Source organism: Diabrotica undecimpunctata, chromosome 10 (assembly GCF_040954645.1).
Source record: "Diabrotica undecimpunctata isolate CICGRU chromosome 10, icDiaUnde3, whole genome shotgun sequence".
NCBI lineage: Eukaryota > Metazoa > Arthropoda > Insecta > Coleoptera > Chrysomelidae > Diabrotica > Diabrotica undecimpunctata.
Window position 1 is genome coordinate 67,349,032 of NC_092812.1, and position 18,229 is coordinate 67,367,260.

Here is an 18,229-nt window from a genome sequence, read left to right on the forward strand (position 1 = left end):
TACAATGTATAAATGACAATCAATTAGAGGTTATTCGAAATAAACCAACAGTTTATAATATGTGGCATGCTTTGCAAGCACGATACGAAAAAAGAGGACTACCTGGACAAATTGAGAAAGAAATTAATATCTATGAAATTAAAAGAGGTAGATGATCTGGAGCAGTTTTCTAGTGAGTTCGATGATAACAAGACAATTGAAAGCAACGGGAGTGGAAATCAGGGACGAAGATTTAGTATGTAACTTACTACTCTCTATGCTATTCTTCGAACCAGTTATTGCAATTCTAGAAAATTTAGATCCAAAAGAGTTAACAATTGAATTAAAAAAGAAAAAACTTCGAGCAGAAGTGCAAAAAATGAGATATCTTCATCCAGTACTACAAAATATGAAAAACCGGCAGTTTTTTTAATGAAAACCCTAGTTTGTTACAGATGTCACAAGTCAGGGCATATGCAAAAGGATTGTAGAGTGAATGCGGAGACATATAATAGAGCACCTATGAGAGGATTTAATAAAGAATACAGAGAAAATGGCCAAAGAAGGGGACGTTTCAGAGATAAGAGTTTTAGAGGCCAGAGAGGAGGTAGTGGTCACCAATCAAGACAGAGATCTTCAAACCAAGGAAATTACATAGATATGGGAGACAATAGTTACAATCAGGAAAATAATGTATGTTTTTTGACCGATCATGTTAAATTAGATTCTGAGGTATGTAGAAATAAAGATAAATTATTGTTTTATATAGATTCAGGATGCACAGATCACTTAGTAAACAATAAATCCTATTTTGAAGATTATGTACAACTTAATAATCCAATTGATACAGCAGTAGCTAAAAATAATGATTATATGCAGGCAATAGGTGTAGGAAACATTAAAGATTCAAGCAAGAAATAATGAGGTAGAATGTACCATTAAAAATGTCTTTTTTGTACCAAAATTAAGGTGTAACTTATTATCAGTTAGATGACTAGAAATGTCAAATATTACAGTAATTTTTGATCAGGGACAAGTATCTTTGTATAATGCAAATAATTTAGTAAGCTTACGTCATAGCAATAGGTTATATGATATCTCATTTAAATTAAATAATATAAATGAATGTTTTAATGTTGAAACTTCCTATAATGATACACAATTATGACATAAAAGATTAACACACATTTGTCACAAAAAACTGAGAAAACTTGTAAACAATGAAATGGTTCAGGGCCTCTAAAATGTTCAATTAAGCTAAGTTGAATTTTGTGAAACATATGTTAGGGGTAAAATAACAAGATTAAAATTTAATACAAAGTCTGATGCTAAAAGATTATTAGAAATAATTCATACAAATGTGGTAGGTAGCCATTACTCCACTAAATCATGATGGAGGAAAATATTTTGTAACTTTTATTGACGGTTTTTCAAGTTTTTGTGTTGTTTATATTATTAAAGGTAAACATAAGGTTGTTAAAATGTTTTGGAGAATATATGAATATGGCACAATCAAAATCCAATAAAAGGATTGCGACTTTTAAGATGTGATAATGGGGGAGAATATATTTCAAATGAAATTAGACAGTTATGTAGAAAGAATGGAACATGGATAGATTAAAACCACACCATATACTCTAGAACATAATGGAAAAGCAGAACGATTCAACAGCAGTTTAATTGACAAAGCCAGAGTAATAGAAGAAGAAATAAATAAATAAAATAACAGAAGAAGCTAAAATGTCAAAAACGTTCTTCAATTAAGTAACTGCTAGAGATGTACTTTTTAATGAAAACGATTTTTGTCATAAGAAAAAAAAGGCACAGATACAAATTAATGAAGAACAAAATGATAAAGTTGAAGATGACTGTAGAAGTATAAAAGATAATAGTGATGATGAAAGTAAAGAAAAAAGACAAAATGTAATTTAAACTGAAGGGCACAAAAGAAAGATAAAAATACCAGAGAAATACAATGACTATGAGTTATATATGGCTTTTGATGCCATGTCTTTTATAGAAATGGTTCAAGAGACAGTAGAAGAGTTAAAAGCTAGAGAAGATAAGAATTTATGGATAAAAGCAATGCAGAGGGAAATAGAATCCATTGAGACAAATAATACGTGGACAGAAGTGGAGAAAATACCAGAAAAGATACAGATTTTGAACACAAAGTGGGTATTTGCAAGTAAACCATTGGAACACAAGGAAGAAGATAAGGCAAGACTAGTTGACAGAGGTTTTGCACGAAGGAAGAGTTTTGATTATGAAGATTGATACTCACCAGTGGCAAAAATGATTAAAATTAGAACACTTCTGACGATGATGATATTGTAATAACAGGACCAGATTTAAACAGAATTGAGGTAGACAAGGAAATGTTAATTAAAGAATTTGAAATTAAAGATAAAGGAGAATTAAAATGTTGGACTTTCTTGGATTAGTAATAGATTATGATAGTGAAAATGGTATTTTAAATATAAACCAAAGGAGATACTTAACGGAATACTTAATAAATTCCATTTTGAAAATTGTAATTCATCACCTATCCCGATAGATCCAAAACTGAATATTTTGACAAATCAAGACAATAATAGTAATAATTATCCGGTACGAAGTGAGGTGTGGATAAGTCTTAAAATAATTCTTAAATTCTTAAAGTCTTAAAAAGATATTTACAGGGGACTATAAATATAAATTTGACTTTTAAAAGAAATATACAAGGAAAACTTTTTGTTTGTTATGTAGATTCTGATTGGGCTAGAGATGTAACAGATAGAAAATCGGTTACAGGTTACTTAACCCTTTCACTGCGCATGGCACGGATCCATGACACATGCACAGTATCACTTTCCTTGCCAGTAGGAACTGAGCGCTAGTTCAAGCTAGACGTACGTTGACGAGCGTGTAGCGTACATATCAGGACTTCTAAAAAGTTCGTTCGTTTCGGATTTTGTTTTTCGTAGATAGAGTACTATGGATGATAGTAATGCAGAGCCGTCGGGCATTAAAAAACGTAAATTAGTGTGTAAAAATCCTAAAAAAACTCACTGATAAAAAACTATTACAACTATTGGAAGAATCGAGTGATGATGAAACATATTTCAGTGATGACGATGACAATTTTGAACTCGACGATGAGTCAAATAATGACGAGTAAGACAGTGATGGAGTAGATGATGGCGAAAATGAATCAGGTAGGATTACATTTCATATTTATTTGTATAGTAAAATTCATAATGTTGTTTAGTTCTAAAAGTGGCCACTGTAGTATTATATATGTAGTGTTCAATATAAATTTTGTTACAGGAGCCGTTCTGTCAACTACACAAAGACAACATCAAGTTCCCGTTGTTACAGATCTGGCTGTAAACCAATTTTTCATTATAATAAGCAGATGGGCGGAGTAGACCACCAGGACCAAATGAATGCATATTATCCCTATGACAGGAAAACATTAAGGTGATACAAAAAATTAGGTATCCATTTCATACAACTTATGCTCCTCACTGCCTTTTTCCTCTTCAAAAAATATTCAGGTAAAACCATGAGTCTTTATGATTTCCGACGAGCTGTCATATCAAAACTATTAAAAATTGAAGTACCCAATACTAAAGCTGCCCCAACATCACATAAACTGACAAAAATTACATATGTAAAACAAACAGAAAACGTTGTAGATTTTGTTCCCAAAAGAAAAATCGGAAAATGACATTGTACAATTGTGAAGGATGTCCTAACAACCTGGATATTGTGTGGGAGATTGCTTCGATGGTACCCATAAATAACATTTTTACTATTTTTGTTTTAGATTGTTCTTTTTCGTTTTATGTTTATTGGAAAAATTATTATCTTTTTATTGTATTAGTTTATTTTATTTTGTACTTTGTTGCAACACAAATATTTTCCTGTTTTTGTTATGTTATTGGGAAAAGTGCATTATTCTTGTTCTTTTTTTTTTTTTTATTTTAATCTTACGAGTTCAAATATTTTATTTACTGATTATTAACAAAATAAAGATTTTCTTAGCATCCTTTGAAGTTTCTTCTACATAAATTTTGGCCTAAACCACTCGACGAGCACTGCATAGAAAAATTTTTGACCAGTGCGCATGGCATGGATCCGTGACACATGTCAAAATTGACATCTGAGTAATAATTTTACATCACTTAATCCAAAAAAAGACTTTCAATAAAAACATTTTTTTACAAAACAAATAGCCGCTTCTGGGCATGTCTTAAATCAAAATGTAGCAGTGAAAGTGTTAATTAAACTTTTTGGAAATACGTTTGCATGGGTCACTCGAAAACAAATTTGTCTCAGTCTTTCAAGTTCAGAAGCAGAATTAGCAGCTTTATGTGCAGCAGTGAAAGAGTGTTTATGGATTAAAAAATTGCCTATTGATATGAAGATAAAAGTTCAAAATTTCACTGTGTATGAAGACAATCAAGGGTGTATATCTCTTCTTAAAAACCCAGAAAATAACAAAAGAATTAAACATATACATCCTAAATATAATTTTGTTCGTGATACTTTAAATTCAAATATCGTGGAACTTTGTTATATAAATAGAAAATTGCAGTTGGCAGATATGTTAACAAAAAGGCTTCATAAAGTACAGTATTGCAATAATAGAGATAGAGATAATTTAGGATTGTATTAGTTTAGAGAGGGGAATTTAAATAAGTAGTGATTTAGATTGAAATAATTTTAAGTTTGTTTTATTGTTGAATAGTTTTATTCTTATTTTGTACTGTATATTTATTTGCTTGTTCACTTATAAATGAATAATTAACGGGAGATATATAGACCAATTATATTACAGTCTACAAGAAAAACAAGCATGTTTTCCAATTAATATAGACTACTTACTAAGTTAATTACTATTTAAATGGGAATAAGGCCATTTAAATAGTAATTAATTTAAAATGCCACAAGAAAATAGCTTCAGAACATTATTTACTAGGTTACCATGATATTAGAATAATTAAATAATTACTGATTGACTATTTGAAAGAAATAAATATTGCCATTAATATGAAACACTGACAGATATAAAAAAAAACGAATATATCATGCTAAAAAATAATAAATAAAAATCTGTGGCTAACGGAACTGCTTCCAAGCCATATTCTCACACACACACATACACACAAAGTTTGTGAGGACTCGTCCATTAAAGACGAAAACAGGAGTGGAAATAACAACATCTTGTTGTGACGTCAACATATATCGTTCTCACTTTTACTTACCTAAAAGGTACTTATCTCTCTAACACATTGATTTCCCTATTCTGGTAGTGACACAAACGAAGCTTATCTACCCAGAGCAAGTCAAGCCTCATTTCTGTTAGATAGTTTAGTCGTACAAAACACAATTTTAAGGAAAATAAAATGGCCTAAAACACGTTTAAGCCTTTTAGTTACTTTGGTAAACTACATAGGAAAGTTATTTGTCAGTTATATAATAAAATTCATAAACAAGGTCGTTCATAGTCAGATCTCATTGAAAGCTTTGATGACATTCTCATTTGTGGACATTCTGCAAAATTCACTGAAACAAGAAACAGAACAGAGAATTTCAGTGATGCCAGTGAATTACTTCTACTACAGATTGGATCAAACCATAAACCCAACAAAATAGTGAAATATATGCATTGAACTATTTACAAGAACCAATTTATTACGTAAGTTATAAGGTAGTGATTTAAATTAACACTTTAACGACCATGTGCACCAAAATCGACCACAGTGAAAATTTCTCACAGACCATTATGCATCATACTTGGGCACACGTAATGTAACTGTATCATCGACTGTAACCGTATCAGATTAACAGCTATATTTAAATAGCAATGATATATGATTCATCCGGTTCTGGGACATAACTTATTTGCCTCAGATCTCAACTTACTCGATTTGAACTTGAGTTTTGAGGTTACAAAAATTTTTTGACATCGCGTGTAGTTACGTTTTTTGTTTAAGTGTTTTCAGTTGTAATATTGATTTTATAATACCGAAAAAGTTTAACACAAGAAGAGTTAGAAAGGATTTTAGAAGAAAGTGATGATCGTTTATATGATGTATTTATTAATGATATAGCTTTGGTAACTAATTCACTGACTGGGGTTAACATCATCACTTATGCGGATGATACCAACATTCTAGTCACAGGAACGTCTGATCAAAATTTGCAAAATAAAACTACACAGATACAACAGTTATTTCTTATCCAACAAATTAGTTTTGAATGAAGAGAAATCAAAGTATATGATTTTCACGTCAAATAATTTATTAAACTATCAAGCCACTATAGAAGCAGCAATAGATAAAACAGACTGCACGAAGTTGCTGGGGGTACTTCTAGACAGTAATTGTAAATGGTCAAACCACATTTCTAATTTGAAATCCAGATTAAATAGCGCATGTTATGCATTGAGAATTCTTTCACGTCTCTTTCATACATCAATATTAAAAACAGTATACTTTGCCCATTTTTACTCAATAGCCAAATATGGGATTGAAGTCTGGGGTTGTACCTCTGAATTAGAGCAGCTATTCGTACTTCAGAAAAGAGCTATTAGGATAATGTATAAAATGAAATTTAGAGATTCTTGTAGAGGCATCTTTAGACAAAACAATATTCTTACAATTCCTGGTCTGTATATATTTTCGTGTATAATGTATTTACATAGCAAAATTTATGAATTTAATAAATTTCAATTTAACCGTGTTTATTCAACAAGATTCAGAGACAATCACTTTATGCTTCCACAACATCGTTCTGTTTTGTTGGAAGGTAGCACACATTATGCAGCCATAAGTTTCTTTAACAAATTACCAATAGATATACGAATGAATTTACATCAGCCAAACTTTCGGAGGTGTGTACATCAATATATTTGTGAGCTAGAGCCATATTCTAAAAATAACTTTTAAGTATGTTTTATCGTGTTTATTAATTTATATACTTTTAAGATGTATGTCTGTAACTTTGAGTTGTCTCATACATGTACTTTGTATAATGTTGCATGTGATCAATAAATTTGACTTGACTTGATGAAAATTACGAATTGTAAGAAAGTAGAGGTGACTCTAATGATGACAATGCAACTGTAAGTGAGATACATAAAAGAAAATGCACTAAGCTCAATAATATGTCTAAAATAGTCAAAATGCCCAGTAAATTATAAGAGCCAATTCCCTGTACAAATACTGAAGATAAAGTTGAGGTTATGTTAGAAGATGTGTCAGTTGTGTAGAATCAAACAATAGTTTTAACTCTGATTCAGCTGATAGTTTGCGTAAAATACCAAATCCACATCTCACATAGAGGAGATTATGGATAAACTAAACAAATTTACATTTAATCCAGTAAAAGATGCTACTATCAGGGAACACCTAATAACACTAACTATACCAATTGAATTTTATTGTTTATTTGTTGATCAAGATGTTATAGTTTTACTTATTAGGGAATCGAAATCAAATACTTGGAACAAAAAATAATTGATGGTATTGCTGATGAAAAAATTACACCACACTCTCGGCGACATGTAAAGTTGTAGGTTCCGGCTGCGTAAGTGCTAAGTCATGTTAGGAGCGCTTGCGCGACTGAAGGCCTTAGAACCAGACCTTGCTTTGTTGAATACAGTTTTTACTTGAATTTTCATAAAAATGTTTGTTGTTAAAAAATAGGCCTAAGTACCCAAACTTTATACTAATAATGTCAAATTATAAATTTCACGTCATTCAACGTGGGACTATGCTAGTAACCACCCGTAGAAATATGCGATTCCAAGGTCTCCATAAATTAAGATTTTTTTTGATAGCTCTTTAGTATTAAGTTTGATCTTCACCCACAATTAATTTGTTTCTGATCCTAGAGATGGCTCTACTGCTGCATGAGCTCTGGTAAATTGTTTAACTTAATTGTAGATTTCTACATGATGACTCTGTAATATTTTCAAACCCTAATATAAATTACAGTTTTCTATCATTATATCCATTGGCTGAGTTATATACAGTAATTTTATAAAATACCTAGTAGAACAAGTAAGCAAAGATATCTTTAACATCTTTATGTATAATATTTTACTGCTCCGCTGTGTCAATCGGAATATATTATACCGAATAAACAAAGTTACGCATTTGCAGGAACATAAAGTTTCATCCACACATAACATTGAAGAATGATACATATTTATTATCTAAACATTTTTATCGGCAAAGAGGTACTTAGCGGCGCGGCGCTATCTGTGAATATCGTATTACCATTAAATTTATACATGCAATCATATATTAAGGTGGGTACACATATGCGAGCCGAACGGTATACGTACAGTACGCGTACAGATCCTTGAAAAATATTCTACATCGTACTGATCGCATACTTATCTCGATCCATGGAAAGCGACAAACCAACAACGAACATACATGTGCGAAATGATTCATTTTATTTATAATTTGGGTACTGATTTATGTTCCTGTTTTTGCTTGTTTAACGAAAATAAAATTATGTACAGTAATCATCGACGTATAAATAAAGATTTTATCTTTATTTATACGTCCATGACAATAATCAGTTTACTGTTTTCTCACGTCTCTCTAGGAAGGAACACGTCATTCACACAATGTCGATTTGATGACACAATAAAAATGTTCGCTGCGTCTAGTAAGCGCCGTCCAAACTGAAAGCCGAGCTTCCTTTGAAGTAGTGAAATAAACCGCAACAATTTGGTTCGCGACGAGTCACGATGAAACAGTACGCAAGCGGTTTTTTCTGCCGTACACATTAACGAATATAGCGTTCACAAACGGTTCGCGAACAGTTCTGCTCGCAAATGTGTACCCGCCTTTAGATTTGTTGATAGTTGTCGATGTTGATAGTTAAAAATTAAAGTATCTGGTATTATGGTCAATCGTCAAAAATGTTATTTAAAACATGCGAACATGTCTTTCTTTTGGTCTGTTTATTACTGGTTTCAGGTTTGTTATCTTCCTAATTAGTGCGTCTTTTTCTCTTCTTTGTATGTACTTCTTATTGATACAAGAGCCACTAAATCTTTCCTTAATCCTGATATAGTCAATAAATTCTACAAAAATATTATTAAATATGAACCACTTGCTACATCAATTTTTCAGAATCATTCAGAAGATTATTGTGTAGAAATTCCAATTTTTCCCGAATTTAACTCGGATAGTAACTTAAAATTTTATCTTTTCAAAGTTCACAAGACATTTGATCTTAATCTTAAGGCTTCTGAAAGCAAATCTCGATTTTACCCAAGCTACACTTACTACATAGCATTCTATTCTTCCTATTAATTACTATATCACAAATGAAACCCAATTCTATATAGTCCACCAGAGCCCTAAACAATTATACAAGTCAAATTGCCACTAAAAGAAACATCAGGTAAAATCGTCATCCCAAGACAAAAAGTCGAAGGTGCCATCCTAAGAGAAACTCTCTCCGTCGCATGTAATCAACTTGCCTGGACCTAGCTAGTCAATAAAACCGATGAATATATTCAAGTAGCAATAATTGATCCCATCAAAAGTCAACCAATAAATCTAAGAGATGTCGATCCTTTCCTAAGAACCGATCATTTTAATACAAAAGGAGAATCTCACCGAAAACGACAGTGCAGGAAGTTTGCATCATGCATATTTCATCATTCAGACAGTCAGTTAACATTTACTAACCAAATAAAACACCATATACGAACAAGAGGTGAAGTTCCGGTTTACACAAAGTCAAATCGGTATCAACACATCCATAAGGATGATCGATCAAGAAATCATCAAACCTAACCAATTGCCCTGGCCATCCCCAATGTGGGCCATTCCGAAGAAACCAGATGCCCCAAGAAAAATTAAATGGCGAATAGTTGTCGACTACAGGAAGGTGAACAAAAAAACCATCGATGATCTATATCCAATTCCAAATATAACAGGCATTCTGGAGAAACTAGGACGCTGCCAATACTTTTCCACCCAGATGTAGCCAGCGGGAATTCCATCAAATTGAAATGATGGAAGAAGAAATTTAGAAGACTGCATTTAACGTTGAAAATGACCACTATGAATACCTGAGAATGCCATTCGGACTCAAAAATGCACCCTCAACATTTCAGAGAGTAATGAAGAACATACTAAAAAGACTTACAGGCGAAATATATCTAGTCTACATAGACATTTTCAGCCTCTCTTTAGGAACATATGGTAAATCTTGAAGAAGATTTTTGAGAAATTAAGGGAAACAAGATTTAAAATACAAGTTGACAAATGTAAATTTCTTAAGAAAAACTAATGCTTATACTAATATAAAAATTACCACTAATACGTTATGCAAGCAACACTATTGTTTAAATAATTAACTAAAAACGCCTAAATAGGTTTTTAAAAACTAAATACGTTTTTTATAGATATATTACTTGTAGATGGAATAGTACAGTATCTATTATTCTGTAAATTTCAGCATACCAGATAAAATTCATTCAAACCGATAACATTCTTATTGTAATCTGCCAGTGTTGTACAAAATAATTGATATGGCAACCCTGTTAGTATGACAATTCGCTTGAAGCGTTTCGAGGCCGAAAGTAATGCAATCTATCGATGATAATTATACCAACGTTTGAGATGGAGCCATCTCTCTAGTATAAGATTGATGGCGGCAGTTCAAGGTATAATTCTTGTTTAACAAGGTTTTTCATATATCTAGGAAAAAATATTCAACGTTTTATTGCAAATATTTTCCACTTTTACAGTTTTATATATGTTGTTATTAAAATTTTTCCCGGTTTATTGTAAGCCGGAACATATTATTTTTTCCCATTGTGACAAAACTGTAAATTCAAAGTTTCAAAAAATTCATAAGTATTTCTTAGGGTTATATCTTTATGTTGTAAGAAAATTAAAAAAATTGTATGTCTGGTTTTCCCGCTTTATACTTAGAAAAAAGTAGTTTTTTAGAGTTTTTTCGAAAACAAAAATATGAAGTTTGCTCAAAATTTGTTAAAATTCTTCTAGTTGTCACATATACCTTCTCATTTTTTTTCAAATTTTTTGAATTTGTAGTTTGTCTTTTGGTGGGTGCAGATCAACCTTAATGTAGTGATTTATTCAAATAAAAATAGTATTTTCAAATACAACACATCTCATAAGTTTCTATAAACTACATGTTAATGTACTGTTTTTAAAAAAAGAGGAATCTAACACATATTTCTACCACTGAAACAAATATTTTAAGGCTTCATTACACATAAATATTTATAATCGTTCCATACTTCGTTCAAAGTCTAACAAAAATTTCACTTACCTATACTGGTTACAGCTGTTACAGTACGGAATTGATGAATAATGTTTCTCGGCAAAAAATAAATATCGTTATCATATAAGTTGACTCTAGCATATTCTATACCATCCCTTCGTAACTGATTTAGCTTCGCGTCTTCTATCCAAGTAACACACTAAAATATGTAAACATTTAACTATCAATCGATCTAATATTAGGCAATACAATATTTTTAGAACTAAACTGGTATTTAGACGACATAAGTTACTAAATCCATTTCAGTCAGGGTTTAGATCAAATAGATGCACTATGGACAATTTGGTTTCACTTCAGTCTGAAATTACATACGCCATGCAAAACAAGAATGAGGTAATTGCCGTTTTTCTAGACATAGAGAGTGCTTTCGATACCACTTCAAAATCAATAGTTCTTGCAAAACTTAGTGACCTCAAATTAGAAGGTAATATAACAACATTTATTAATAATTTTTTAACGGATAGAACGTTCCAAGTGTCTGCAAATGGTAAAATGTCTGCACCACAAGCTGTAGAGAATGGACTACCTCAAGGTTGTATACTTAGCACCACAATATTCTTAATCTGTATTAACGACATATGCTCTACGATAAAAGCACCAGTTCAACACGCTATTTACGCTGATGATATCATTCTATTCAACCACAGTCAAGGTAGGACCACATCCAGTACATGCGCGTTACTCCAAAACACCCTAGAGTCTATAACCAATTGGTCAGAAAGTACAGGATTCAAATTTTCACCACTTAAATCTGTAGTAATCCAGTTTAGTAAAAAATACAGGTCTCCTCAACCTAATTTACAACTGCATGGAACTCCGCTTCGTGTAGTAGATAACCATAAAATCTTAGGTATGCAGTTTGATAAAAGACTGTCTTGGAGAAATCATATACAAACCACTAAAGCTAATTGTTTAAAAAGAATAAACATAATTAAATCTCTTGCTCACTATCACTGGGGCTCTGAAGAGGAAGTATTACTCAGAATTTACCAAGCCCTAATTAGGTCCAAACTTGATTACGGTAGCATACTCTATATGTCTGCATGCAAGTCTCTCTTAAATTATCTTAACGTCGTTCAGAACACATCTCTTCGTATTTGTCTTGGTGCTTTTAGATCTAGCCCATCCGAAAGCATTCATGTTGAAGCCTATGAACCTCCACTGACCTATAGGAGACAAAGACTACTTCTGAATTACTTTGCAAAGGTCTCTGCCAACCCCTCAAATCCAGCTGCCAAGCTTGTTGCCAGACACACAGTAATAAAGCCAACAGAAAAACTTAGGTCTGTATACCCATTTGACTGCAAATTACACCAGTTAATTAACAACACAGATTTTTCACATATGACCCCGATCTGTATCCCTCATACCCCGCCTTGGACCAGAAAGCAGCCTAGTTTTAACATTAGTCTATGTAGATACGACAAAAAGGAAACCCCCATTAGTATGTTTAGACAAGAGTTCAACAAAATGATTGACATGGAAAAGTTTGATACAATCTTATACACAGACGCCAGTAAAGATGAACATGGTACAAGCTGTGCTGTTACTACAACAAATGAAACAATAGCGTCATTTCGCCTCCCTACTATCTGCAGTATACATACAGCGGAATTATATGGAATAAACAAGGCGCTAGAAGTCACACCAAAAAGCAGCAAACGTATAGCCATATGCACCGACTCTCTGTCATCGATACATTCACTAAAAACCCTAAGATCACAACACCCAATAGTCAATAAGGTACACGCTCACTGTCATCAGCTGTTAACTTCGGGCACCTCAGTCTCCATAATCTGGGTTCCTTCGCACGTAGGTGTTATTGGTAACGAGAAAGCGGACCAAGCGGCGAAAGAAGCTAATTGCCCTGATCATCCAGTCGAAAGGATACAGCTCCATCAGGACCTAAAATATCTCTTCAGGCAATCAGTCTTGGAAAATTGGCAAGATCAATGGAGTAGAAGCACATCCAAATTACATCAAATACAACCAATAATTCGACCACAGCAAATTCCCATACAAAAAAGAAGAGACAAAGCCATAATCAGACGAATAAGAATAGGACACACTCGTCTCACGCATGGTTACCTCATGAGTTCTGGAAATCCACCAGTCTGCGAACGCTGCAACAACACGCGGCTTTCCATACAGCATATCCTACTTGAATGCAGTACTTTCAGCTCCACCCGACGACGGCATAACATTAGTGGTACCCTTAGTGATATACTTAGTTCACCTGGTTCAATGAACTCTTTGATTATTTTTTTAAGAGACTCTAAATTATATAATTTAATATAAAATATTTACGAATTTTGTAAAACTACCAAAACTGTAGCTTAATCATATGTTGTAAATACCGATTTTGTTTGTTCCCGTGTCAATGACCATAGTTGTCGAGACACGTAAATTTAAATATAAATTAAAAAAAAAAAAAAAAAAAAAAAAAAAAAAAAAAAAAAAAAAAAAAAAAAAAAAAAAAAAAAAAAAAAAAAAAAAAAAAGAGGCGTTTTTTAAGCACGGTTTTGATATACTTATCTCGGCATAAACGTTATTTTTATTTCTAAAATGATACGAGCCGTTCACCGTGCTTCGGAGGGCACGTTAACCTTCTAACACTGAAGTGTACTTTCTGGAACATAACTACGGATGTGGTGCCAAGTAGACCCCATGTAATTTCTATTTGGTATTGTTAACATTTTTTAAAAATATGACAAATTATGTTCAATATAATTTCTTTTATATATTTTACATTAGTGTATGCATTTTTTTTATAATATTTTTCCTAATTGTTAGTTATTTAACATATTACAAATTGCATGTCAAAATATCCTAAATAATGAAACGGTTTACTAAAAACGGTGTAATTGGTTTCATTATAAAAGACAATCATTTCAGGTTTGCCAGTTTTAACCACAGTGTATTTTTGTTGATGCATCGTAGAAACTAAAAGTACAGCCTTGATTTTCTTTGGAACATAAGACACAATTGTAATATGTTTAGTAAAACCGTAGATACTCCCTACTTCTCTCTTCCGGTTGGGCAAAAATTCGCTGGGAATTTCTTTCTTGTTCTTCTTAAGCGTACCTACATACGTTAATCCTGTTTGTCGCAAAATTGATACCAATTTTTTATATTATTTACGGAAATGGAAACATTAACAGTGGGACATTTTTTAAATTGTATCATAGAAATCCACATTGTTTATATGATTATACTTACTTGTGATATTGGTGGTTCATGGAGATCAAGTTGTAACTTTTCGGATAAAATGTCAAAATATTTAGCTGAGAAAGCAACTACATCTTTTGTAACCCTATTAATAGGTCCTTCTTGTTTTCCACCATGAATAGCTTTTAGAATTCCAACAGCAGCTGTGGTTTTTCTGTCCAGTCCGGCACCAACATGGTCGGCATGAGCTTTCGTCCTGTCTTCAAATAGATGTTCCCTGGCTTCTGACATTCTTGGCAAGTACTGAAGATTTCTCAACTCGTTAATGGCAGTTCTGTAAGAACGTTATTAGGTTATAGGCATTAAATTCAATTTTTAATTTATTCTTATTTATTTAAAATGTCAGACTATTAAAAACTACCATGGACGTCGTAATCATCAGGCCATAACATTAAAATTTGCCAACAGTAAATAGAAGGCCTTTGAATATATCTGGTTTTGTTTCTATTATGCATTCTGCTGATGGTATGTTAAAAACTTTTTCAAGCAAAAACCTACTCTTAGAGAAAGTGCTGTTCCAAAAATAACTCCAGAACTTCCAAAATATTTGACAAAGCAAGAATATGGTGTTAAAAGGAACCGTTAAATGAAAATGAGAGATGTAATTATAAATAATAAAATATATGGAATATTCGAACCTTATATAGATTGGGAGCTCTCCAAAATCTTCTAAATGAACTAGACAGATACAAAATAGACATAACTGCCATACAAGAAATGAGGTGGGTTGGAAACAATGTAATGGAAAAAAGAAGCCATGCAATTCTACAGCTGCGATCCTAAAGATCACGTCTTGGGCACAGGATTCATAGTAAACAAGAGAGTAAAGCATACTATAAGAGATTTCAGAACCATTAGTCCAAGAATGTGCATTTTAAGAGTTAAAGGTCGTTTCTTTAACTACAGTCTAATTAATGCGCATGCTCCGACAGAAGAAAAAGAAGAGGAAATTAAAGAAGAGTTTTATGACGAATTAGAGTCCGCATATGAGTTATGCCCAAAAAATGATATAAAAATAATCTATGGAGACCTAAACGCCAAAGTTGGAAAAGAACAGCAATTCCAACCCACAATAGGTAGGTACAATCTCCATGAGCTATCAAATGACAATGGCAATAGGTTAATAAACCTAGTAAGATCACTTAATATGGTGATTGCCAGCACATACTTCGCTCGCAAAGATATACACAAAGGTACCTGGAAATCCCCGGATGGACTTACAGTAAATATGATAGATCATGTCATTGTAGACTCGAGACACCAATCGAATATAATAAACGTCCGCGCCAGAAGAGGGGCAAATGCGGATGCTGATCACTACCTGGTCGAAAGTAGGGTAAGGGCTAGAATTTTAAACATCAAAAAGGAAAGAGGCTCTAAACATGAACGTTACAAGGTAGAAGGACTCAAAGAAACAAACAAAAATAAAGTGTATAAAGAAAAGATAAACAACAAACTAGAAAACAGAATAACACATGAAAACCTAAATAAGGAGTGAGAAGAATGCAGAGACATCATAAAAGAGGAAGCTAAAGAGGTACTAGGCATAGAAGGTAGAGAAAGAAGAAATAGAACGAATGACTGGTTTGACGAAAAATGTCAGATCATAACAGACAAAAAAAAAACAGAGCATATTTACTGATGCAACAGGGGCACAGAACCCGACAAGCAGAGGAAGAATATAAACGACTACGCAAAGAAGAAAAGAAAACTCACCGAAGAAAAAAGAGACAATATATGAACAAAGAACTTCAAGAACTACAAGAACTATGTAAATCAACAGAGACAAGAAAATTTTATCACAGACTAAACAAAAGCAGAAAAGACTTTAAACCGAGAACAACGATGGGTAGAGATAAGGAAGGTAATATATTGGCAGAACAGCAAGAAATACTAAGTAGATGGACAGAACATTTTACGGAAAAGTTTGAAGGAGATCGGAGAGAGACGAACCCTGACATACCATTAGACCAAGCAGACAACAGAGAAAAAACTCCACCAACAATAGCTGAGATTAGAGCAGCAGTAGACAAATTAAAGAACAATAAAGCACCGGGATCGGATCAAATAACATCGGAGTTACTGAAGGAAGGAGGAGACGCACTACAAAAAAAGGGCACAAAAGAAAACGGAATATGGCGAAGGAGATACAACTCTGAACTATACAAAATATACCAGGATCCAGATATTATAACATTCATTAAAATAGGACGGCTGCGTTGGATAGGACATGTAGAAAGAATGGAAGAAGGTGAAATACCAAACAAACTATTCAAACAGATGCCAGTAGGAAACAAGAGGAAGATCGAAGCTGAGATACTTAGAACAAATAGAAAATGATATAACAACCTTAAAAATAAAAAACTGGAGAAAAAAAGCACGAAACAGATCAGAATGGAGAAGAATCCTGGAACAGGCCAAGACCCAAAAAGGGTTGTCGAGCCAGTGATGATGATGATGAATTATAAATAATCAGCAATATAACAAGACGAATGGCCTCAAATTGATCTGATAGTGGATTTTTGTAGTTTCAGTGAAAAGTGTAAGTAATCGAAGTGGCATCAAGATGAAAATCTCTTTATGTTGTGAAATTTGAGTGTGGTTAGTCACAAAATCAGGTGTAGTATTAAAAGTTAAGAAACAATGGAAATTAAAGTAGCTATTAAACATATTTTATCTTATTCTGAAGCCGAAAACACCAGTATTAGTTTGGAAACATTATCAACTTTATTTTTATAAACTTGAAGCTAATTTAATAATTAAAGCAGTTCCCAATTTAAATTACCAAACAGTTTATTCACCAAACATTGAAAGACAAATGTTTACCTTAGTTTGTAATATTTTTAATGAAATAACTCATGCTGCCCTACTTTATTATAGAGAAGGTATTGCTGAATTTAATGTAAAAAATCCGCTGCTGTATAAATTAAAAGGAAATTATTTTTTAAAACCATTTGATGACAAAAATGATGAACGTGTCCAATTTTTTGAAAACTTAAAATAATTTGGATAAAGAAATGTAGATTTTTTTGAGAAATCTTTTGATATCCATAATGCTTTGCTTCTACTACTGCTTGCGAATCGAGGCAAGCCAAATTTTTTTATATATAGCTCCAACAAGGGTGGTATTGTCATCGAATGCGATAGTCTGTGGACTAGTACGCATTTCGATGCGCATCGCCCCGCCTCAAATTTTCCCATTGGGTCTTGACCTGGAAATCCCTATGTATCGCTCGAACAGCGCATAAAAATATTGGCGATTTTCAGGTCAGCCAGGTCAGTCCCTCACGAGCTCTCCGAGAGCTTAGTGCTCTCGGGGCTCTGCTTCCTGCATTTATTTTCCATACTCTGTGGCTGAGAATTGTTTCAACCTAACTTGGTGTTTTTATTTCGACGAAGAAATTGTCATGTAAGAAATATCTTGCCTTTTTCAAGGCAAGACACCGAAGATAAATATTTTCCAAGTCCATAACCCGAAAATGGACTTAAGTAGAGGAGCTCTCGACAGTATATTCGAAGCCCTCTACAGAGCACCCGGGGATAACAGAAGGTGGTTAGACCCTTATTTATTCCCCCGAGGTGACAGTATTAGGGGTTGAAATATTATAATATATCCTAAAACATTAAAAAATTATTATTTAACTAATAAAAACCAAATGTTGACCATATTTAAGTTTAAAATGTC

At 32.8% G+C, this 18,229-nt stretch overlaps 1 protein-coding gene across 2 annotated transcripts in view; it reads right to left on the minus strand.

Annotated features, from left to right (window-relative positions):
* Positions 1 to 18,229, minus strand: part of LOC140452295 (uncharacterized) — an 82,827-nt gene that overhangs the window by 16,730 nt on the left and 47,868 nt on the right. For both annotated transcript variants that reach the window (XM_072546463.1, XM_072546464.1), the window contains 2 exons: positions 14,536 to 14,818; positions 11,305 to 11,455 (listed from right to left, as the gene is read on the minus strand). In XM_072546463.1, coding sequence (XP_072402564.1) covers positions 11,305 to 11,455; positions 14,536 to 14,818 — 434 coding nt within the window. The remainder of the gene's footprint in view (positions 1 to 11,304; positions 11,456 to 14,535; positions 14,819 to 18,229) is intronic.